Source organism: Aquarana catesbeiana, linkage group LG01 (assembly GCF_042186555.1).
Source record: "Aquarana catesbeiana isolate 2022-GZ linkage group LG01, ASM4218655v1, whole genome shotgun sequence".
NCBI lineage: Eukaryota > Metazoa > Chordata > Amphibia > Anura > Ranidae > Aquarana > Aquarana catesbeiana.
This window is the reverse complement of record NC_133324.1, coordinates 391,726,064-391,752,103: the sequence shown is the minus strand read 5'-3', so window position 1 is coordinate 391,752,103 and position 26,040 is coordinate 391,726,064. Positions and strand designations below refer to the sequence as shown.

Sequence of the window (26,040 nt, the reverse complement as noted above, 5' to 3'; positions counted from 1 at the left end):
GGGTATACAGCATAGTACAGGGCACATAGCGCCCCCCTCTCAAAAAACTCAATTTGCTTGGTCTCCATGGCTGTGCTCTCTGTTGGTTCTAATCTTACCTATCTCATCGCACCTTCAGTGTCACTTACAACTCTACTTCCTCCTCTTCAACTCCTCTTACCATTGGGGTCCCCCGCGTTTCTGTCCCTGGACCTCTACTATTCTCAATCTACAGGTCCTCCCTGGGTCAGCTGATAGCCTTCCATGGTTTCCACTACCATTTATATGCTGATGACACCCAAATCTCTGCCCCTCAGCTCACCCCATCAGTCTCCTCACACATCACTGATTTACTAACAGATATATCAGCCTGGATGTCACACCTCTTCCTCAAACTGAATCTATCTAAAACCAAGCTCTTAATATTGCCTCCCCCACGTGCCCCTTCCTCTGACTTCTCTGTCAAGATCAATGGCACATCTATCAGTCCGTCACCACATGCCAGGGTGCTATTGGTAACCTTAGACTCTGTACTGTCCTTTTGAGGCCCACATCCAATCTCTGACCAAATCATGCATCTACAACATTTCCAGAATACGCCCCTTTTTAACTAATGACTCCACCAAGGATTTAATTAATTCCCTGGTTATCTCTCGCCTCGACTGCTGCAACTCATTGGATTACCTTTACATAGATTATCCCTTCTTCAGTCGATAATGAATGCCGCTGCAAGACTCATCCACCTTACCAACCATTTAGTGTCCTCCACCCCTCTCTGCCAATCCCTTCACTGGATTCCACTCACCCAAACAAATAAAATTCAAAGTACTAACAATAATTTACAAAGCTATCCATAACTCTGCCCCCAGCTACATCACTAACCTAGTTCCAAAATACCAACCAAGCTGCTCTCTTCTGTCATCCCAAGACCTCCTACTCTCTAGCTCCCTTGTGACCTCCTCCCATGCTCGCCTCCAGGATTTCTCCAGAGCTTCTCCCATCCTTTGGAACTCCCTACCCCAATCTGTCCGACTGTCCTCTAATCTATTCATCTTTAGACGATCCCTGAAAATCCTTCTCTTTAAAGAAGCCAAATTGTAATGTAACCGTAATGTTTGCCTTTATTTTGTTAAGCGCTACGCAAACTGTTGGCTCTTTATAAATCCTGTATAATAATAGCATGGCTCAGGGTACAGGGCACGGGTATACAGCATGGTATAGGGCACGAGCGGCAGCAGCAGTTTCAAATGTAGAGTAGTGTGGGAAGCGGCTGTAATAAGACCTCTCATAACACGATCCTTCCCGCCGCCCCTTCCTTTACTCCCATCCACCCCAGGTGATGTCACATACAAGCACCTGGGGTGGATGGGAGGAAAGAAGGAGCCGGCGGGAAGGATCGCGTTATGAGAGTTTTTATTACGGCCGCTTCCTGTGCTACTCTGCATGTTGACTTAGACTCGATCTACCCGTCAGCTGTCTGTGATTGACGGGTAGATTGGCGCGGAACCCCGGTTGAGAAACAATGCCTTAAGGTGTCAGCTTGTCAAGACATTTTGGACAATTTAATGCTCCCAACATTGTGGGAACAGTTTGGGGACTGCCCCTTCCTGTTCCAACATGACTGCACACCAGTGCACAAAGCAAGGTCCATAAAGACATGGATGAGCGAGTTTGGGGTGTGGGAACGTGACTTACACAGAGTCCTGACCTCAACCTGATAGAACACCTTTGGGATGAATTTGAGCAGAAACTGCAAGCCAGGCCGCCTTGTCTAAAATCAGTGCCTGACCTCACATATGTGCTACTGGAAGAATGGTCAAACATTCCCATAGACACACTCCTAAACCTTGTGGACAGCATTCCCAGATGAGTTGAAGATGTAGCTGCAAATGGTGGGCCAACTCAATATTGACCCCTACGAACTAAGACTGGGATGCCATTAAAGTTAATGTGCGTGTAAAGGCAGGTGTCCCAATACTTTTGACAATATCGTGTATATTTGAATTGGTTACTTTGAGAACTTTTTATGAATGCTGTATTATTAGCCTATACAATACTATCACTGTGATCAGTCGCTGTACAGCCTGACTGTTTGTGTTTTCTCCTTTTGAATGGAGAGTAAGATGCATTATATCAGGGGTGCCCAACCACTAGCCCTCTGATGTGGCCCGCCACCTCCTGCTCTGTGATGGCGGTTTAGCAAGCCCAGATTATGGGTTACTGACCCACCATTCCAAAGCATCAGTGTTGAGAACAGAGCCAGCAGTAGAGGAAGCATACAGCTGCAGTAGAGAGCAGAGCCGATGCTTCCAGTATAGCGCCACCTTCTGTCACGGGGAGTGTTGCAAATGCACTCTGCCTGGGACAGCAACAGCAGGCACAGCCAACTGCAGGGTGATTGCTAAAGGCTGCATTCACACCTGAGCATTTTCGGCTCATAAAACGCTCGACTCAAAAGTTCCAAAATGCCCAACAAGCAAAATCCCATTAATTTAAATGGCTCCTGTTCACATCTGCACTTTCTGTCGCCTGAAGCTCAAAAAAGTACACAAGCTTCTTTTCAGGCAGATTACAGGCGTTTTACTCCTTTTTACATTGGTGACCTTTTGGACCTCAAAACGTGCAAAAACGCCCTAAAAAAAACACCCGAAAAAAAAACCTGAAAACGATGCGCTCAGGTGTGAATGCGGCCAAAGTGAAGGTTGTGGTCGGTTTTTAATTAAAAACAAATAGCAATGGGCATATCTGTTTTCTGTGCTGGTTACTCTGGGCTACTTTCAAACTGATCCGCAGGTGCAGGCTGAATGCAGGAGTATTTGTCCACTTACAGAAAAAGCACCACACCTGAGGATATAATAGAAGTCTATGGCAAAGTGCAGATAACCTGTAGGAAAGCTACAGGTGCGCTGCGCTGCACCCACAGTGCAGGTAAACCGCAGCGCATCAGTGTAAAAGTAGCCTCAGGCCCCTTTCACATGATCAGTTGGGCCCATTTTTCAGGACCTAATTAGACCCTCTATGGAGTGGCAGATGTAAACAGACTTGTGTCCATTTACACCCACCTACCTCCAATCTGATCTGCTAAAAAAATCACAAGGGGATACGTCCTCTTCCATCTGGGTTAATTAGATTGGAGGGCCCATAGAGTAGAGTGGGCTGTGTCTGCTCTGCATATGCGGAGTGGACATGGACTTGTCATCTGCCCGCTCTGCTCATTGTGGCCCGCGACCGGGTACCAAGTCGCTTAAGTGGCCTTCTCTCTTCAAAAGGTTGGGCACTCCTGCATTGTATCTTTTTCTCTTTGCTTGAGGCCGGGTTCACATATGTGCAGGTGCAGCTGCAGTTTGCAGTCCGGAGTCCGGTGTGTTTCTGTTCAATGTTTCAGGTGATCCGACTTGAATCCCGGCAATGCCCGGCACTGTGTTTGGTATGAATCTTGAGGGACAAATTTTAAATAAAAAAAACGGCATGGGTTCCCCCTCCAAGAGCATACCAGGCCCTTGGGTCTGGTATGGACCTTAAGGGGAACCCCCCTACGCTGAAAAAACGGCGTGGGGGTCCCCCCCAAATCCATAGCAGACCCTTATCCAAGCACGCAGCCCGGCCGGTCAGGAATGGGGGTGGGGACAAGCGAGCGCCCCCCTCCTGAGCCGTACCAGGCTGCATGCCCTCAACATGGGGAGGTGGGTGCTTTGGGGCAGGGGGGGCACCTTGTACTCATTCACAAAGGGTGGGGGGCCGGGATCTGGGGGCCCCCTTATTAAAGGGGGCTCCTGGATTCCGATAAGCCCCCCCCGCAGACCCCGACAACCAACGGCCAGGGGACAAGGTGTGGGGGGGCCCGCAGGGCGCCCCCCTGCCCCAAAGCACCCACCCCCCATGTTGAGGGCATGCGGCCTGGTACGGTTCAGGGGGGGGGGGGTGCTCGCTCGTCCTCACCCCCATTCCTGACCGGCCGGGCTGCGTGCTCGGATAAGGGTCAGGTATGGATTTGGGGGGGACCCCCACGCCGTTTTTTCGGCGTAGGGGGTTCCCCTCAAGGTCCATACCAGACCCACGGGCCTGGTATGCTCTTGGAGAGGGAACCCATGCTGATTTTTTATTTAAAATTTGTTGCGGAGTTCCCCCTTAAGATCATCTGAGCACAAGTCGCATGCAGAAGTCGGATCATGCGAGACAGCGATCCGACTTTGATCCGACTTCAGTGATAGTCAATGGGCTGAAGTAGGATCAAAGTCAGACCAAAGTAGTACAGGGAGCATTTCTAAAGTCGGAACGACTTGTGACGGACCAGTTAGGATGGCTCCCATAGGGAAACATTAAATTTCACACGTCATGCGACATGAGCTCCCAATGTTGGAGCGTTTGTCGGACCAGTGTGAACCCAGCCTTATTAACACATGTCAAAGTTGATAAATTGCATTCAGGTGCTAGGACTGGTCTTACCTTCTGTCATAAAGGGTTTAAAAACCAAGCTTCTGTCAACCTACTGAATGTAAGCATTGTATGCCTACTGCAGTACTGAAAGTACTGCATTATGTTCGGTAAGGACAAGTGCCAACTTGCTACAGTTGATGCTTGAAGAAAGTTTAACCATATTTTCCACAGCTGATTACTCGGCACAGTAAAAAGAACGTTTCCACTGCTCCATAGCTAACCATAAGCCCCGTCCACATGCTGATCCTGATATGTAATTATATACTCTTGTGCTGGTCTAACAGTGATTCCCCAGGGTTTAGGGATGTTACTCATTTGCATTTTTCGTTTTTTTTTTTTTACAGGCTGCAGGAACATTAAAAGCTTAGGGATTTGCAATGAAATTACATTTGGGCTTTAACCGGTTCCCGACTGGCTCACGTAGATATACTGCTGTAGAATTGCTCTCCTGGGCGAAACCCCGTATGGGTGTTAAGAGCCGCCAGAGGGAGCACGCCTGCTGCACATCAGGGGACCCGATGCGCGTGGCCGGCGGGCGCAATCGCATGCACGAGAGCCAGCATGGGGATTTGTGTGTGTGTGTAAACAAGCAAATCCCTGTTCCGTCAGGGGAGAGGAGACATATCGTTTGTTCCTACTAAGTAGGAACAGCGATATGTCTCCTCCCCCAGTCAGTCCTATCCCCATACAGTTAGAACACATCTAGGGAACACATTTAACCCCATTCCCTACCAGTAACATTTACACAGTAATCAGTGCATATTTATAGCACTGATCGCTGTATAAATGTCAATGGTCCCAAAAATGTGTCAAGTGTCCAATCTGTCTGTCGCAGTACCGCTAAAAATCGCAGATCACTGCCATTACTAGTAAAAAATAATAATAAAAATGCCATAAATCTTTCCCATAATTTGTAGACGCTGTAAATTTTGAACAAACCAATCAATATACGCTTATTGCGTTATTTTTAGTAAAAAAAAAAAGAAGATGAATATATATTGGCCTAAACTGATGAAGAATTTTTTTTAAACATTTTTGAAGATATTATAGCAAAATTTTTTTTTTTTTCACAGAATTGTCGCTTTTTTTGCTTATAGTGCAAAAAAATAAAAACTGCAGAGGTGATCAAATACAACCAAAAGAAAGCTCTATTTGTGGGGAAAGAAAGAACGCTGTTTGGGTACAGCATTGCATGACCGCGCAATTGTCAGTTAAAGTGACGCAGTGCCAAATTGTAAAAAGTGCTCTGGGCAGGAGGGGGGTAAAATCTTCCGGGGCCGAAGTGGTTAAAGTTAAAAGGTGAGATCTGATTTTTCACCATTTAGACAAGCTCAAATGACGTAAGCATTTGGGAATGCATGCAAAGGTTTCCTGGTATGATGGACAGTGTCTGCACGATCAGCCATTCCCTTTTCTATGTGAAAAGGGAATGACTGTCTTGAGTCCCCCTGCCTCAGCTGACCACGATAATCATGGCTCCTGAGCCCTGACTACCGTGGTCAGTTTACGTGCCTAGTCATCTGCAGCTCTGCTCTCTCCTCTGACAGTCTCTCCTCTCTCCCTCCCTGTCATCATGAGATTGCTTTCCTTTTTTTTGCGCTGAACTGCAATGATTTGGACTATGCCCATAGGATTACCTTGGTTTTGGGCTGTCTATGCAGTTTGAATGCAGTTCAAAATGCATCCAGCTGCGTTCGCTGTGAAAGAGCCCTGAATGCATACCAACGCAGCACATTGGTGTTAATGAACAGCATAGAAAACAAGCTTGTTGGGACTGCGTTGGCAAATGCCGTTCAGCTCATGTGGTTTTAATGAGCCCTATAAAAATGTATCGTCGTGCCTTAGTGTTGCACAACTCTGTTTAAAAAAAAAAAAAAAAAGTGAAAAAAAAAATCGAGAGTGTTAACATAAAATTGTTTGTTAACAGTTTGGGAAATTTAAAAAAAGCTGAGTGTGACATGGCATGAACTTCTTCTCTGGGAGTTGTAAATGTCGTCTTTACCATGGAACAGCCAGTCAGAGAGCTGGAGAAAATATCCTTGCGTTGTTAGGTGTGGCTTTTCTTTTTTTTTTTTTTCACCGTCCTTATAAAATCACAAGCCCAGGGCTGCATTCTTCTGCTTAGTCTTTCTTCACAGACATCTGCAGCCAGCCTCTCGATCGGTAAGTAACAATGTAAAGACATTTATTTTTACTTTTTTCTGTTTTTTAACTTTGCTGCATCTTTATTTGCAATATTCCAGTACTACTTTGTAGGTTTGAGTTAACATCTAAGAAGAGAAAGAGGGAAAAAAAAAAAAAAGTTAGCCGTGGCATTAATATCTAACAGTCAAGCTAAGTACTGTTTCCTTACCATCCTAAAACCTGTGATATGCATCACATTAAAGTATATAAAATATGTACGGCTATTAAAAAGATGGTTTAAAAAGCTGGCACAACTTCTTTCTGTGGTTTCCTGCCATGGAAACAGTACTGGAAATACATGTTTTTAAGAGTGAGTCATGCAGAATTAAACACACCCATCTACTAAACTTGGGAAACTATTTAGAAAAAGTATTAGGAGTTTCGACAACATTCCGAAAAATGAACAATCTGTATCTTTTATAATCTGTAGGTTATTATATGGTTAACCAAAGAATTTTAAATATTTAAACGGAACAAAAAAGGCAGAAAAAGTTTTTTCGCAAAAAGGTTTGTTGTAATGAGAGGTCAGAAAACACTCAACTAGAACTGTTGTTTCTATAGCAATGTAGTGAGAAGAACAGACCTCTAACATATTACTAGAAACTGCCTATAAAGGACGGGTATGAAACTAAGTAGAGGTCAATAAAGTATTAACGACAATACCAACATGGGCATGCCTTTAAAAAATGTAAATCGTGGATGCAGGGGTAATGTTTGGGGCGATGTATGGTGCTGCCAGGTTTCAGCCCTGGTTCACAATGATGCGACTTCGAACTCTCAAGTCGCTTGACAAGTCACGGCATTGTAAACCAGGGCTCAAACTTGGCAGCACCATACATCGCCCCAAACAATACACCTGTATGCTTGATTTACACTTCTTTAAAGGCACACCCATGTTGGTATTGTCGCACCCTATTAACAATAATGGAACCATTCTAATTGGTGCAACTCGAGTCGCTCTGACTTAGAAAAAGATTCCTGCACTACTTATGGTGCGACTTGCATTGACTTCTGTTAAAAGAGCCCCATGGAAGCCGCGATGAAGTCACGCAGGGATGCCGAATTCAAAGTCACGGCAGTGTGAACAAGGGATTATTCAGGAATCAGTAAAAATCACTTAGTAGGGGAGTTTTTGTATTCCCTCCTTTTTTTTTTTAACCATATAAGGTAGTTAAAGTGAAGTTCCACCGAAAAGTGGAACTTCTCCTCGTTGTACTCTTCCCTCCTCCGGTGCCACATCATGCACCTTTTTGGGGGGGGGGGCTGTCTTTCACAGGCATCCTGTCTCCACTTCTGGGAGCCTTAGCCATCGGTATTTGCATCATCGCTGGGGTTTCCTCCTCCTTCCCCGGTGGCCGGGCCAGTAGAAGAGAGGAGTGCAGCCTTGCGCATGCGCAGTAGGGTTCCCGGCGTAAAGCTATAAGGCAGAAGCTCTAACTTCCGTTAACCAATCGTGTGCAAGCAAAAATGCAGGTTTTTTTTTTTTTTTTTTCCTTGCACAAGATTGAGTTTTCTTTGCAAAGTGAAGCCTTAGCTTTATTGAGCTCTGGAGCAACTGCACTTGCAGAGGGCAACTGCACTTCGCAAAGTCCACAGTCTAGTTGCCTTTAGTAAAGCAACCCCTATATGTCCCAATAGCCATGAGTAGACACTGTACTTAGAGATTTGGGCAGGAAAGAAAAAATTGTGAAATGACCAAGGGTCTCATTGCCAGTTTTCTGCAGTTGCGTTATGCAATGTGAGATGCTTTCCCAAAATGGCTGTTGGGTGACCATTAGCTTTAAGGGTTAATTTCTAGCAGCATGGTGTCTTATGGTAAGGATGGGCTCGTGAGCCTCAGTATGTTAACAGCATTGGACATCCTAGTCACACAAATTGTGCGCCTGTAACTACTGGAAGATTGGTAATGCTGGGGTCAGCAGACCTATTTGTACTGGTAGGTAGGGTGGCAGTCTAACTTTTTTATTATAAATAGGAATGTGCTTGACTGATTATGTATCGGTGGCCACTTTGCAAGCCTTGTAATTCTAGGTCCCATCATAAAGTGATATTAAATCCTCAGATTTTTAAACACTTTTTAGAAGCTGATGTAATCACTTACTCAGTATGCAGTATTTAATTTGGTGACACAATCACTGCCCCAGGTTTCCCATTTCAGGGTGGCTCCCTTCTTTAGCAGCATTCTAAGAAGTCACCCTTGCATGCAGGGATTAGTTATGTCTTCCTGTGCATGAATAGAAGAACATAGCCCCATAGCCTGGGATGACAATGTACTCTTTAGCTCCTCCCTCCTCCAAGCTAACAGTTTGGCTAGAGGCTGCACTGTCCACTGTTAACTCTTTCCTGTGAAGACCAGAAGTTCAGAGAAGCAGCACTGAGAGAGCAAAAACCAGTAGCACTGAACTTCGTTAAAGTGCTTGGGAAGAATTTTAACAATTAGTTTACTGGTGAATTTTTTTTTTTTTATTTTTTTTTTTTATGCCTAATGTGTTAGGCTAAAAACTGTATTAACTGCTATTTTTTTTTCTAATGTAATGGGCTTGCAGGAGGTTTATGCCAGGGCAGGGCCCCCCGATGACCTAACCCCCCGCACATGTGCACAGGATTTACTTCATCACGCTAAAGATCGGTGCCTTAAAATGTGGTCTGAACTTCATATGCGTGGCTCAGACTATATTAAAGGAGTTGTAAAGGCAGAAGGTTTTTTTTATCTTAATGCATTCTTTACATTAAGCTAAAAAGCCTTCTGTGTGCAGCAGCCCCCTAAGACTTACCTGAGGTCCCTTTCTGTACAGAGTTGTCCAAGAGTGTCTCAGCTGTCAATATTCTTCTTCCTAATTGGCTGAGACACTGCAGCGACGCCATTGGCTGCTGCAGCAATCAATGTCAGTTAGCCATTCAGGGGAGAGAGGAGGCAGGGCCAGGTCAGGGTTCCTTGTCTGAATGGAAACAGAGAGCTAGGACTCAGCTTGGGTGCCCCCATAGCAAGCTGCTTGCTGTGGGGGCACTGAACAGGAGGGAGGGGCCAGGATCACAGAACAGGGACCCAAGAAGAAGAGGATCTGGGTTGCTCTATGCAAATCCACTGCAACAGAGTGTTTTCAACATGTTTTGTTATCTTTATAAGGAAAAAAACAAGACTTTATAATTCCTTTAAGCCACTTCGGGACCAGGGACGCACCCGTAGGTCACTGGATGTTCGATGGTTATACCAGGATGATGCCTGCAGCTGTAGGCATCATCCCGGTAGCATATTTTTTTTAGAGCCAGCAGTGGGCTCTTGTAAAAGCAATCCTAGCATCTAACTAGCCGCTGGATTGCTTTTACAAGCAGCAAGAGGGGATGTCCTTCTCCCCCCCCCCCAACTCCTGCCATCTTCCGTAGCTCTCCCATTCCACTGGACATGCTGGCTGGTCAGAGAGCTGAACAAAGCCTGGAACGGATGACCTGACCTCACTTCCAGTTTACCTGGATGCCAACTGCACCATTTTTAAAAAGTCAAAAGCAAGTGAAAACACCAATCTCTGTGTTTTGGAAGCTTTTAAAGTGGTTGTAAACCTCCATTTCAAGTTGAACCTATAGGTACAGTATATATCTCCTAAAACGTGCGCCATTTAGGAAATATTTACTTTGCACTGTGCCAATGTCATATGTGCATTGACGAAACGGCCCTCCATGCTATTTCTTCACTAGCGAGTGCCATGACTGGCAGCTCCATGCACGGGAGGGAAGTCATGCGACTCTGGCCAGTTGGAGTCTGTGGCCCCAAAAGGAAGACAGGCGAACATGGATGCGGCCTCCAGCGGGGACAGCGCAGGCTTCGTTTGCAGATACTGTCACATAATGTGCTAGTATGCGATGCATGGCTAGGCCACTCCAGGACCTTGAAATGCTTCTTACAAAGCTACTCCTTCGTTGCCCGGGCAGTGTGTTTGGGATCATTGTCATGCTGAAAGACCCAGCCACGTTTCATCTTCAATGCTCTTGCTGATGGGAGGAGGTTTGCACTCAAAATCTCACGATACATAGCCCCATTCATTCTTTCATGTACACGGACCTTTGCAGAGAAACAGCCCCAAAGCATGATGTTGCCACCCCTATGCTTCACAGTAGGTATGGTGTTCTTTGGTTGCAACTCAATTCTCTCTCCTCCAAACACGACGAGTTGTGTTTTTACCAAACAGTTCTACTTTGGTTTCATCTGACCATATGACATTCTCCCAATCCTCTTCTGGATCATTCAAATGCTCTCTAGCAAACCTCAGATGGGCCGGACATGTACTGGCTTAAGCAGGGGACACATCTGGCACTGCAGGATCTGAGTACCTGGCGGCGTAGTGTGTTACTGATGGTAGCCTTTGTTACATTGGTCCCAGCTCTCTGCAGGTCATTCACTAGGTCCCCCCCCTGTGTGGTTCTGGGATTTTTGCTCATCGTTCTTGTGATCATTTTGACCCCACGGGGTGAGATCTTGCCTGGAGCCCCAGATCGAGGGAGATTATCAGTGGTCTTGTATGTCTTCCATTTTCTAATTGTTGCTCCCACAGTTGATTTCTTCATACCAAGCTGCTTGCCTATTGCAGATTCAGTCTTCCCAGCCTGGTGCAGGTCTACAATTTTGTTTCTGGTGTCCTTCGACAGCTCTTTGGTCTTCACCATAGTGGAGTTTGGCGTGTGACTGTTTGAGGTTGTGGACAGGTGTCTTTTATACTGATAACAAGTTCAAAAAGGTGCCATTAATACAGGTAATGAGTGAAGGACAGAAGAGCCTCTTAAAGAAGAAGATACAGGTCTGTGAGAGCCAGAAATCTTGCTTTCTTTGTAGGTGACCAAATACTTATTTTCCACCATAATTTGCAAATAAATTCTTCCAAAAATCAGACAATGTGATTGTCTGGATTTGTTTCCACATTTTGTCTCTCATAGTTGAGGTATACCTATGATGACAATTACAGACCGCTCTCATCTTTTTAAGTGGGAGAACTTGCACAATTGGTGGCTGACTAAATACTTTTTTGCCCCACTGTATGTGCCCAGCTCAAATTTCATGAATCTGGTTTAAATCCACAAGTGCTCTGTGTGTGTGTGTGTGTGTTTTTTTTTTTTTTGTAACCACTAATTTTTTCTTTATATTGGCTTTTGACATTTACAAATGTAGCAATTTAGAAACTGGATGAAATGTTTAGCACTGTGAAACACTTTGTGAAAGATAAATAGTGCATTTTATATACAACTATATAGATCAGACCAAAATGATGGACAAATGAGGAGGGAAGAGGGACATTGCTCCAAATCAGGGACAGTCCCTTGCAATCAGAGACCGTTGGGAGCTATGACTAACAGTATCCAATTGGAAGTCCACCATAGAGCTACGTCTTTTAAAAATCATTTGCCTTGATATCATGCCTATATTGGGAATTGTTAAATCTACATAATTTTGGCTGTGGTAAAATGTACTAATTCTGGCTCCTATGGCATGTCTCTTGAATTTCCTTTTGGTAATGTGGCTCTGATTTTGCCTTTGGTGTTGTGATATTTTTTGCACTGATGTACGTGAAAAATGTAAAATGGCTCATTTGCTTTCTCCTAAACTACAGACCTAAATCCTATTGATTTGTGAATAAGTCCAGGCTTGTTGGTATCTCTGTGGTTTTACGGGTATTGCAGAACTTTCATTTTTAGCATGTTGTTGCTTGTTTATGCAAATTAGGAACCATAGGATTATTGCATGTCAGAATTAACATTATATTCAGACACAGGCAGCTAAAAGCACATGCAATGTTTAACCCTTTTCTTTTAAAAGTTGATTAAATATCTTATCCACTCTTACTACCTGAGCCTACCTAATTGGTCATTTTATTGTGATAGGCCATCCCACTGACCAAAAGGGTATATCATAGGCTGGCTTCACACTAAGGCAGTTTTCAGGCGTTTTAGCACTGGATATGGCCTCCAAATGCCTGTAAAGTACCTCCCGTTTATTTCAGTGTGACTTTTCACATTAGGAATATACAGTATACAGCGCCACAACACGGGCACTTTTAACCCCTTCTTCGGCCGCTAGCAGCCGAAAAGCGCCGCTAAAGCAAGTGGCGCTTTATCGATAACGTTTGGCAGCCCCAGTAGCCTTAATGTGGATGGGTATGGTCAAATGGAATGGGTATGGCCAAACTCAACTCTTATGCTGGGTACACACTGGAAGTTTGTTTCGTTCAACCCAGGGGACTGAATGGAAAAAAACCTTACAGAACGTTGCACTAACGCATCCAATGTTAGTGCGCCGATCTCCTGCTGAGCTATTGTGTTCTGACGGGGACTTCCAATGGCTGATCGGATACTGGTTTTCCAGCATGCTTGTTTGACAGAAGCCAGTTGTGTACAGCTCCTCACTCGAAAGAAATTGGTTTCACATGAGCAGAAAGTTGGCCAGTTCCTGCCGTACCAATCCTTGTCTGATTTTTTGGCCAGTGTACCCAGCTTTAGAAAAAGAGGAGAATTTATTATTATAGGTGTCTATCTCTAAATCTATGAATTGATTTGACATTACTTTAAAGCATGAAAAACAGCTGACAAGGGAGTGCTGTCATCTGTCTGAGAGTGCATACTGGGAAGTGTTAAGCCTAGTACACACAATGAGATTATCAGACAGATAATTGTCCATGGGGTTGGTTTTTTTTCTGTTTTATTTATTTTTTTTTTTTTTTCTCGTACGACAGAATACAAATTTGGAAGTTATGTAATGTGTTGTAGTGTATTTGTATTGCATTTTCGGATGAAACGGTACTGATTAAACTTAAATCGCATGATTTTGTTTGTATGATAATTTTCATGTTTGTCCCTCCGAAAAATTTGGGACGACAGCTTTATACTATTGATCAGATTATCGTACATTCGCTTCAAAAGTGGCATTTTATTTTTATTTATTTACTTATTTTTGTATGATATTCTGATCCTGTGTATGGTGCTTTACACTTTCATGTTGGCATACAAGCACTCAAAATGAAAAAATATATCGGATGGTACATCTGTTTTAAGCTAGTGATCATTTTAATGCTGTGCATATCTTTTTTAATCATCTGCAAATATGCTCTAAAATAACAGGAAATGAGTCACTTCACTTCTCTAGCAGAGCTATAAAAAGTTTTTTACAGCTAACTTTCAGGACTAGCATTTAGCTGTAATGAATAGTCATCTCACAAAGGATGCAGGGTATCTCTATAAGAAGTGTTAATGGCACCTAGGGAAGCATATTGTAGCTTCCCTGGCGGTATGATTATGTCCCATTTTTGCGTCTCAAAGCGGTACAATGTTTTGCATAGAAATTTGGCATTTTATATTATAGGCCTGTAATTCTTAGTAATAAACACACTTAAACCTGTCCAAACAAGAGTCTAGTAGACATCCCAGGTATGATAACATTTGAAACATGAAATCATAAATAATTATAAAAAATAATAAAATGAACTTCCCCACGAATCACTTTTGCTAAATTCTGCAAGTGTTCTAATTTACTTTTTGACGTAAAGGAATCATATAATATAAAACTGCATGCAGGGCACTGGACAAAGCACTAGGGGTAAAAGGGAGGTGAAATGATTTGATACAGTATACTGTAATCTTACAGATTACATTACTGTTATTTTCTTTTTAAATTGCCGCTGGGAACGGAGCCCGGCACACAGAGCATCGGGCGGAGGATCTGGCGTAGGACACAGCGGGGGGACATCGCAGGATCCTGGTGACAAGGTAAGTTACCTTGATCAGGATTCTGCAATGCAATCCCGAGTGTGGCTCGGGGTTACCACTAATGGTACTGAAAATTTAACCCCAAGCCACACTCGGGAATACTGCCATATAGTGCAAGGAGTTAACATTCTCCTGTTACTAAACCCACAACAGTAAAATCAGCCTGTATATTCACTAAAGCATGATTGTTATACTCACTGTGGAACCTAAGGGGTTAATCCTTTGCATTGTGTATAAAGGCTGTCTGATACTCCTCTTCTTCCACTGTCTCCAAAAAATAACCTGAAATTTACAGAGCCAAAGGGATGGGCTGCACATGCTCAGTTTGGTGTGTATTGCTAGAGGGTTTTTTATTTTATTTGAGAGGGTGCATGTGATCAGCACAGGGCCAATCAGCACTGTCCAGACAGAGGGACAGGGGATAATGAAAACGTCTCCTACAAACTTTACTAGGAACTGATAGAAGTCACACGGCTGCGCTATACTGCTGAGAAAATATATTTAGCAGTTTATATTTACTAAAATTGCATTTCCATGTTCTGTGTACTAAGGGAGATCAGCTATAGTGAAGCTACATCCTTGGTTTAGAGGCCTATTAAATTGGGTGTAAACAATATTGGTTTTACACTTCACTGCTGGAAAAATGCACAGTGGTAGTTTGCATTACTATAAAGAATAGTTTACAAATGACTACAAAGCAACATCAATGTCATGCAAATATTGCATTCTATTGAGCCACAGGATTTGTAATTTTGCATTGTTTTTATTAATAAAACACGACTGAGGAACAATGCTGTGATACGTGTTTATTTTGTTAGAGTACACATAGTAATATTTATAAGACAGAGGTATCCTGTCTACAATGAAGGCAAACAAATGAGAAACCCAACAGATTGGTGACAATAGACTGTGCTGCTGCAGTATACAGTGTATGAGATCTTAAAACCAATACGGGAAACAAAGATATCTGATACTCCATATTGTTTTATAAAGGTCCTAAAATTAGGAATTTAGAAATGAAAAGCACTGCCTAAAGTTTCTTCTTGCATATCTTTATTAGAAAGAATTGGACCAACTAGACTATCTCATACCTCCCAACTTTTTGAGATGGGAATGAGGGACACCTATCAGCAAAAGTATGCAGGCATAGGACACACCCCTGGCCACGCCCCCTTAAAGGAGAATTATACAAAAAACAAGATTGGTTAAACCTCAAGTGCTTTTTTTTACCACTACTAATCCTTTATATTGGCTTTTGGAATTTACAAATATAGCAGTTTAGAAATAAGATGAAAGGTTTAGTGCTGGAAAACACTTTTTGATACATAAAAAGTGCATTTTATATACAACTATATAGATCAGACCAAAATGAGGAACAAATAAGGAGGAAAGAGGGACATTGCTGGAAAATCAGGGATAGTTGGGAGCTATGTTATCTCCATAGAGTGCAGCCATTTCAGCTACCCACCTTTTTAATGAAGATCATTCTTCATGGTATAATGAGCAGTAACCTCAAACATAAAAAAAATAAAAGCCACATTCCTCTATAGCAAGGGTACCCAACCTTTTTGTAGAGAGAAGACCACTTAAGCGACTTGGTAACTGGTCATGGGCCACAATGAATGGATGACAGGTCCGTGTCCACTTTGCATATGCAGATAGGATACAGACACAGCCCGCTCTACTCTGAGCCCTCCAATCTGCCCAAATGGAAGGGGACAGATCCCCCTTCTGTGTGTGTTTTTTTTTTTTTTTCCCCTGCTTTGATTGGAGGTAGGAGGGTGTAAACTGACACGTCCATTTACATCTGTCACTCCATAGAGGTGAATAGAGGGTTTGATCGAGTCAGGCGGAACCAATCAGACTGATTGTTTGAAAGGGGTCTAAGGCTGCTTTCACACTGATGCGCTGCAGTTTACCCTTCCCGCGGGTGCAGCACCATGCACCAGTGGCTTTCCTGTGGGATAGCTGCACTTTGCCATAGACTTTTTTTTTATTACAGTGTATCCTGCAGCTGTGGTGCACTTTCTGAAAGTACACCAAACCTCCTGGATTACAGAAGTTTATGGCTCTGTACAAGTAACCTGCAGGTGACCACCGCAGAAGAGCAGCCCATATATACACTGATTTTATAATCTAAACTGACCTTTTAATAATCTTCCATTCAGGAATCTCTCTTGCTACAGGTATTTCCACCTGTTGCTGTCTCAGGCGGAGTGCAATTGGTATCACCCTGTGACAGGAGCCGGCGCTATACAGGAAGCATCAGCTTATGTGGCTCTGATCCCTCAGCATCTGTGTTTCCTCTAGCAGCTTCATTTAGATCACTGATCTGGGTTGGTGGGTCCGGAACCTGATCTGGGCTTGCCGACTTGCCATCCGAGAGCTCCTTCCAATAATAAACTTCACTCTAACAATAAAAACCTTACCCTAATGTCTAATGCACCGAGTGCTTAAAACAGTACACACAATATTTAAAACAATAATTCTATTATGACGAGTGTATCAGTACCCCGCAGGGGCTGCTAAGTGATGTGGCTCACCTGTCACTCTACCTAGCCTGGCATTCACTTCCCAGTCACTTTGGAGACCATGGACAGTCCATGTGATTGTTTTGTATTTTTTTTGAGTTATTTGAACTTGGAAAGGGATAGGAATACATGGGATGCCAAATAGAACAGCAATTGGTTGATTGTGTATCAATCAGTTGAGACAACTATTTATAGTTAGCTACTCTAGTCTCCTCCAGCACATCTCTCTCTCTGTCTCTCTCTCTCTCTCTCTCTCTCTCTCTATCTCTCTCTCCCTTTTTTTAGTGTAGCAAAAATAGAATAGGAAGTCCTTAGTGTTAGCTGTCCTAAGGTGGACTACTGCTCCCAGTAAGTCCTCTTCAGGCCCTGCCAGCCCAGATAAAGGAATGCCCGTAGGTGTAATGTGTATAGAGATTTTGCAAAAGCATTTGATACAGTTCCCCATAAACATATACTGTACAAATTAAGGGCCGTTAGCATTGACCATAGGGTGAGTACGTGGATTGAAAACTGGCTACAGGGGCGAGTTCAAAGTGTAGTAATAAATGGGGAGTATTAGGAATGGTCAGGGGTGGGTAGTGGGGTCCCCCTGGGTTCTGTCCTGGGACCAACCCTTTTTAATTTGTTCATAAACGACCTGGAGAATGGGATAAACAGCTCAATCTCTGTATTTGCGGATGATACTGAGCTAAGCAAGGCAAGAACTTCTCCGCAGGATGTGTAAACCTTGTAAGAAGATCTGAACAAATTAATGGAGTGGGCAACTACATGGCAAATGAGGTTTAATGTAGAAAAATGTAAAATAATGCATTTGGTTGGCAAAAATATGAACACAATCTACTCACTAGGGGGAGAACCTCTGGGGGAATCTATAAAGGAAAAGGACCTGGGGGGTCCTAGTAGATGACAGGCTCAGCAATGGCATGCAATTCCAAGCTGCTGCAAGCAAAGCAAAAAGAATATTGGCATGCATTAAAAAGGGAATTAACTCCAGAGATAAAACAATAATGGTCCGGCTGCACCTAGAGTATGCTGTCCAGTTCTGGGTACCAGCCCTCAGGAAGGATGTACTGGAATTGGAGAGAGTCCAGAGAAGAGCAACAAAGCTAATAAAGGGACTGGAGGACCTTGGTTATCAGATAGGGTTATGAGCACTGAACTTGAGAGGGGATATGATTTAAATGTACAAATGCCGTACTGGTGACCCCACAAGAGGGATAAAACTTTTCCACGAAAGGGAATTCAATAAGACAAGCGGCCATTCGCTAAAACGAGAAGACGTGGTTTAACCTTAAACTGCGTAGAGGGTTCTTTACTGTAAGAGTGGTTAGGATGTGGAATTCTCTGCCACAGACAGTGGTTTCAGCGGGGAGCATCAATAATTTCAAACTATTATATAAGCACCTGAATGACCACAACATACAGGGATATACAATGTAATACTGACATAAAATCACACTCATAGGTTGGACATGTGTCTTTTTTCAACCTCGTCAACTATGTAACTCCTCCTCAGCTGGGCTGACTTCAGGCATTTTAAGGAGGCCTGCCCCCTGCCAATCCTAGTTGGGGATTGGTCAGGGCTCCCTGAAACACCCAAGACAGCTCCACCTCTCTTCTAGAATCCTCTAGAAGGAAAAGGGAGGTGACAATGAGTGATGCTGTCTGTGAGTCACAGCTGCTACTCTGAGCCACTCCCAGCCCACACAGATCAAAACCAACAGGGAAGCTAGGCCTGCCTAAATTTACCTGCACTCAACAAAAATCTTACCTCCCAGCACCTACCTAATTAGAGGGAGCTAGAAAGTAATACATCTATTGCATTCAAAAAGTAAGTGACAATACAGTATAGGACACTCCCCAATATTTTGACTCTTAACTTCTTCTCCAAGGATGCCGTCCAAAGTGCTTTGCGCTTCCCCCAATACCCCATATTTTAAACTTGCACCATCACTGAACCGATTTAATATCCAAACTAAGCAGCCTTAAAGTGGAACTAAAGCCAGAAACCTATTTTCAATATCAATTATTACCCAACATATACAATTCTAAAACATTACCAAAACCAAACTCTTCACATTTTATGTAGAGTTTGCAATAAAAACACTGCAGGCCAGACAAAGGCCTTTATTCCTGAAGCCAGCACCATCTTTGAAAATTCTGATATGTCTTGTAGGTAGCTTTAGCTGCCCACAGTGTTAACGTTGTCATGGTAATACTGATAATTGGTACTGACAGCAGCAATTAATGCATTGCCCATCCGTTAAGTGAGTTGTTCTTTTTCATAAAATAGTTTTAACTATTGTAGTATTTTAGTTATTCTTTCATATACATCAATCTTTGGGAGAGATGGTTACATGTGAAAAGTGGAGGAGTCTGTTACCGAGCCTGGAGGAGGGAATGCTTTCACTGGTACTTGATGGGCCTTTGATTTGTGTTGTAATTTTTGATTCATTGTATGATGTAAACATATCATTTTTCTATATATGTTATACACTGAGTGGAACATTTCTTGACACTAATTTTATTTTCATCACATATGGTTTATTTAATAGAAGTAGTACTGCATATTTTGCTTTATACTGTGTATCCCGTGTTGTGCCAAATTCTTTGGCACCTAAAACAATTCTAAGATATGTATTTCAAATGTGCATCCTGCTATTTACTTCAAGTTTTACTTTAAACATAATTTTAAGAAGAATCTGTCATATTGTACTTATAAACATGAAGTATATTTTGTTTCTACAGACCTCCAAGTTACAATGTCATTCATTTCCGAGTTCCTGAGTCAAGCCTTATTCTTGGATAGCTGTTCGGACCAAGCCACTGTATGTATATTCAGAAATGAGCAAAGATTCATTCATATATATTACCATTATAATAATATAATATCGGTGGTGGTAGTAGTTGTCGCCAATTTTTGAATTAACACATTAGAAAAAGTACATTATTCCTGGCACATAACTTTCACTTCAGTGAAAAGAAAAAATACAGTGTCACTTTAAAAAAAAACAAAAAACCCACTTCTGGACCTTTAGTGACCTAGATTGGAAAAGGAAACGCACGTCGAGCTGAACCATTCAAAAATTGCATAGTCGGAGCACCTTACCCCTAATTCATCCAGGGGAAGGCAAAACAACCCATATAAAGAATGTTCAAACTCCTGACCCCGAAAGACAATTGGCCACCCAAATTTGCTTGGAGGTGTAGTGCCTTCCACAGTGGAAACTGTGCAGTATTCTCAAGGAATCATAGGAAATTGGTGGAAAGGTCCTTGTAACATTACAAACAAAATACTATATATGGGGGATCACAAAAAGAAAATTGTACAATAATTTCCAGGTATAGTTTAATTGAATAGGCACAAGTAAATCCTGCACAGAGGAAGACCTATCATTTGTACAGATAGTGCAACTGCAAAAAAACCTTCAACATCTAAGGGACCAATTTACAATACATGTGGGTCAGGTGGATGCTGGTACCTTCTCCTTCTGTCACATAGAACTGGACATTGCTCCCAACAAGGGCATAGGGGGTGGCAGGTAGTCTTGACGATCTACCTATTCATCTATCTTTCTATCTAACCTATATGAATAATAGGTAACACATGAATAACATTGGTTATCTTGTTACAAAGGCATCTGAGATTAGGTGGGATATATTAAGCAGCAAATCAACATGTTGTCCCTGAAGTTGATGTGTTGAAAGCAGAAAAATGGGGGGGGGGGGGGGGGGGTGCATGTATTTGGGGGACTTTGACAAGGGCCAAACTGTAATTGCTAGACACCTGGGTCAGGGCAACTCCTATCTGCAGCTCTTGTGGGATGTTCCCTGTCTGCAGTGGTCAGGACCTACCAAAAGTGGTCCAAAGGAGGAAAACCAGTGAAATGGTGACAGGGTCATGTTGGGCCAAGTCTTATTGATGCATGTGGAGCGCTAAGATCCTGAGGCCCGTTGTTGTGCCATTCATCCATGACCATCACCTCATGTTGCAGCATGATCATGCATGGTCCCATGTTGCAAGGATCTGTACACAATTCCTGGAAGGAGGGTGGAAGGAGGGTGGGAGCTCTGTGTAAGGGAAGCTCAGTACTGGGGGGAGAATGAGGGGCAGTGGTGTACCTAGGGAGTGTGCGGGTTGCGGCTCGCACCAGGTACCACAGCTCTAAGGTTGCCAATGCAGATCAAGTCTAATGTCACACACAGTTGTCTTATTACTCAGTGGTACCAGCTCCTCACAGGGCACTAGCGTTAAACCACTCTGCTCCTCCTGTCCACCCCATAGAAAAGCATTCTTGGTGACACTGCAACTACTGTTACTAAATGGCTAAGCAACAGTAGTTGCAGTGTTACTAAGAATGCTTTCCTGTGGAGTGGTTTAGCGCTAGTGTGCTGTGAGGTCACACTCCTCCTGCATTAACTTGCTTACCTGCCTGTCCGTTGCTGTACGGTGCACCACGCATGCCCTCCGCAGAGCCCACTCTGCTCTATGGGTGATCGGATGTAAACTAACTCTGCGGTTGGTTTACACCCGACTGCGATCTGATACGATCCTTCTAGATGGAGGGGAACAGATCCCCTTCTGTTTGTTTTTAGTGGACCGGATAGGGTGGTCAGACAAATTTGGTGGCGCCCAATTTTCATTTTGCATTGATGGGCACTCCTGAGCCCTCCATTCTTTATGTAGCGCGCTCCTGAACTCTGCACTTTTTTCTCTCTCTTATCGTCTTAACATTTGGTAGTCATATCTCAAAAAATTCTAAGAAGTATCATATATATATATATATATATATATATATATATATATATATATATCATGGATGAAATGTGAGAAATAACATGTATATTATACAATAATTCCATAAACATACCACATACGCTGCATATATAATTTGAGGAAAATATGCTTATAAAATAGTTTACCATTTGCCAATAAAAAAAAGTCTATGGATTTAAGTTTTAAGAATTTTGGTCACCTTACAGTAATGTGACCTGTTAAAGTCATGACCAGCTCCCCTCCAATGATAAAGCTCTCCTGACTTTAGACTTTAGGTAGAACTCCGTGGGGCACTGTTGACCCATCACAGCATTTTTATAAATGAGTTGTTAAATGCAAGTTGCAGTGTGCCTAGTCATATCAACATATTTTCAGCTGTTCTTTATTTCTTATGTACTAATATTTTTTTCACCTTTTTTAGCAACAAGTTTCTGGCGGTCTTCAAACAGCTCCATCCTATGATGCATCTGCAGATGTCACTGCCTTAGACAAGGCCATTAAAACCAAAGGTATTTATGGTGTTGATTATTGAAATTTGTAAATTTACTATGTCTAGCGCCAAAGTAATTATAGCATTCAACAGTCTTAAAGAAAAAAAAAAAAAAAAAAACTGTATATGCGTTAGTATTTTACCACTAACTACGACCTTTCTATTTTCTAGCTCTTACAATTTAACCCTTAGCCACCGTTCCCACTGTTACGATCTGTCATGTGATTTGACAGTTCATATTGTGAAACGGGTTCCTGCACTAGTTGCCCATTTCATTGCGACTTGCATAGACTTTTGTTAAATGAAATCGGCAGTGCAAATCGCACTGATGTGCGGCTTTGAAATTGTGCCGAAGTAGTGCGCTTTCAAATCCATCCCGGTGGGAATGGGGAATTGCCAGTAGTTAACCTTTATGAGAAAATTCTAATGCCCTGTACACACGGTCGGACATTGATTGGACATTCCGACAACAGAATCCATGTATTTTTTCCGACGGATGTTGGCTCAAACTTGTCTTGCATACACACGGACGCACAAAGTTGTCAGAAAATCCGATCGTTATGAACGCGGTTTTGTCTCTTAATTTATTCTGAGCATGCGTGGCACTTTGTGCGTCGGATTTGTGTACACACGATCGGAATTTAACTGATCGGATTTTGTTGTCGGAAAGTTTTATAGCCTGCTCTCAAACATTGTGTGTCGGAAATTCCGACCGAAAAAGTCTGGTGGAGCCCACACACGATCGGAATTTCCGACAACACAATCCGATCGCACTTTTTCCGTCGGAAAATCCAACCGTGTGTACAGGGCATATCACTTAAACAATCCATACCCATAAACAAAAATGTAATATAAATTGCAGTTTACTAGTCCTTAGACATGGTGGCTCACAACTTTTTCAGCTAATACCACTGATCTTGCCAGAAATGCGGGGTCCTTGTTGCTTCCTGGGAGCTGAACAGAAAGCACAACCAATCTTTTCTTTCTTTTGTAAACCACCAGTCCTATTAACCTGTATGTAATTGAAATAAACAGAGGCAGACATGTTTGAGGTCCAGCCTGTATAACAACCATGACTCCTTCCATACATACAGTAGAGAGTACAGGAGACACAAAAATCAAAGACAAGAAGTGGTGTTCTCAAGTTTACCAGGTGAAAATAAAGGAAATTACAGCCATTACATTTATGTTCTTCAATTTAGAAACGCATTAACCATATTCCACCTCAAATTTTAACCTTCTATTTAAATTTACTCCTGAGCCCCAAACAAACATGTAGAGGAACCTCTAAAATTAATATTAAAGCGGTATTCAACCCAAACCAAAACCAAAAATGTAGCTTCACAATCATTCAATGTGGTGGCTGCATTACTTTTCTTTTTTTTTTTTTTTTTTTTTAAGGCTTTTTTTTTCCCCTGGTGTTCTGGCCAGTAACTCCTATCTTATATTAGAGTTCCTCCATTGTGGATTAACATGCACGGGGGCACATTTTACATACCTCTCAACTTTTTGAGATGGGAATGAGGGACAACTCTCAGCAAAAGTATGCAGGCATAGGACACACCCCTTGCCACGCCCACTTAAAGGAGAATTGTACAAAATAACAAGATTGGTTAAACCCACAAGTGCTTTTTTACCACTACTATTCCTTTATATTGGCTGTTGGAATTTACAAATGCAGCCATTTGGAAATCAGATGAAAGGTTTAGTGCTGGAAAACACTTTTTGATATATAAAAAGTGCATTTTATATACATCTATATAGATCAGAGCAAAATGAGGGACAAATGAGGAGGAAAGAGGGACAGAGGGACATTGCTGCAAATCAGGGACAGTTGAGCTATGCATTTGGGCAGCAGCGTTGTTAATTTTGGGGAGGGAAGTGTTGGATTCACTAGCAGGTTTAAATTCATTAGCACATCGAAACCAAATTCCAGCTCGTACTTCAAGCAGTTCATTTTTTTCCTTTTGGGGTAAAAGTTTATCATGGTAAGCACCCCTGGCAGTGGTAAATACTTTGTTTGAAAAATAACAGATCTATTGGCTGGATCACCAGGTGAAAATAAAAGGAAAGCCTAAAGAAAAATAATACAGCCATTAAATCTACAGCATCGTACACACGATTGAATTTTCCGATGGGAAATGTGTGATGACAGGCTGTTGGCGGAAAATCCGACAATTGTTGTCGGATTTTCCGCCAACAAATGCTGGATTGCAGGGTTTTAAAATTTTCCGCGGACAAATGTCTGTTGGATTTTCCGAGCGTGTGTACAAAAGTCCAAAGTACAAACACGCATGCTTGGAAGCAAGGACGAGCCAGAAGCGGTCTGTCTTGTAAACTAGAGTTCGTAATGACAGTGTAGCTGCTGACTTTAAATAAGTAGACTTGCCTGTCCTGGGTGCCCGCGATGTCAGCCACCCGAGGCCGACCCGTCCCTCAGCTCTCGGGTCCCGGCACCGCCATCCTAGGTAAGGGAAACAGGCAGTGGAGCCTTGCGGCTTCACTGCCAGTTTCCTACTGCGCACGCGCGAGCGGCGCGGCGATCTGTGAATGGCCCCGTGGTTTTCTGGGAACACACACAGTTCCCAGAAGGCAATGGGGCTGCTCAGCTAGGAGCAGAACACGCTGTGGAATAGGAACAGGCAGATTAGCCTAGCAACAAGGGTTCAGGTAAGTTCAGGTAAGTTTAAAAAAAAAAAAAAAATTCAAATTTTTTTTTTTAGGATTTTTGGTGAAATTTTTTTCAGGGTGGCCCTCCACTTTAATGGGATAATAATGAAGCTGCTTTGCTGGTGATACTGATGGAGTTATTGCAAACAAATTTTCAAAGTCTTTTTTTTTTCTAGTGATATCAAGAATAATATTATGCTTCTTCTTTTTTTTTTTTTATTTGGGCAAGTTACCACAACACCATTATCCCGTAGTTTTTAAGATCAAAGATACTATGTTGGTGTCCCTTGTTAATTTTACATTGTATTTTTTTTTTTTTAAATGTAACTGCCTACTCCCAAACTGTCATTTGAAGTAAAACACATAGCCAAGTATTATTCTACACAATTTTTTTATTGTGCATTAAAAGAAGAAACCAAATAAAATTAGACATGCTATCTACCAGTAGAACTTAACCAAAAAGTTAATTCTATGCATCCAAAAATCTAGAAAATATACCAAATCAAATCATTATTCAACCAAAAAAATGTCAAAACAATAACTTTAAGGCCAATCATAAATAAATAATAATAAATAACACGTTATCTCCTCCAAAGGGTGGCGCTAAAGAGCTGAAAAACAACATAGTAAGTCACTACGTTCGTATTTGTTGGCCAACAATTCCTTACCATTTGTATGCAAGACAAGTTCCTGGCCAACGCACTTCGGACAAAAGTCCACGGTTTTGTTTGCCAACAATCTGATCGAGTGTATGAGGCTTAAGAATTGGTAAGCTGCAATTCTAATGTTTGCTTTTGGGTTTAATACTGCTCTAACTTCTTAATTGCTACCCTAGCTCTAGAACTTATCACCTGAACTATCAGTCTAACTGCTGGCAGTCTCGCACACTGAGAAGTATCTTTGTCCAAACAGCAATGCCAAATTAGTGATCAGCCTTTTTGCAGACCAGCTCATATAAAACACTATGGGAAGTTTTTATAAACAACCTGCTGAGCTATTCATCTTGTGAAACTGCATGTGCATTTGTTCTGTATGAATGAGGCAAACGTGTATGTAATTAGACTATTTCCTCTCCAGGTCAAATTGTTTTTATTCATACAGAAAGTAAATCAGAAAAATACTGCATTAAGGCCAATAGATGGAGCTGAGGAGCATACAGTAGTAAATAAGTCTATTTCTTGTGATCATTTTTGTTCCAGGTAGTGGCCATATTGCAGTATTTTTGC

The 26,040-nt window shown here is 42.4% G+C and overlaps 1 protein-coding gene across 1 annotated transcript in view; it reads left to right on the top strand.

The window, feature by feature from the left end:
* Window positions 1-6,438: 6,438 nt before the first annotated feature.
* Window positions 6,439-26,040, top strand: part of LOC141147157 (annexin A1-like) — a 51,508-nt gene continuing 31,906 nt past the window's right edge. Inside the window, exons 1-3 of the mRNA XM_073634308.1 lie at window positions 6,439-6,579; window positions 19,626-19,705; window positions 22,076-22,163. Coding sequence (XP_073490409.1) covers window positions 19,640-19,705; window positions 22,076-22,163 — 154 coding nt within the window. The 5' untranslated portion in view covers window positions 6,439-6,579; window positions 19,626-19,639. The remainder of the gene's footprint in view (window positions 6,580-19,625; window positions 19,706-22,075; window positions 22,164-26,040) is intronic.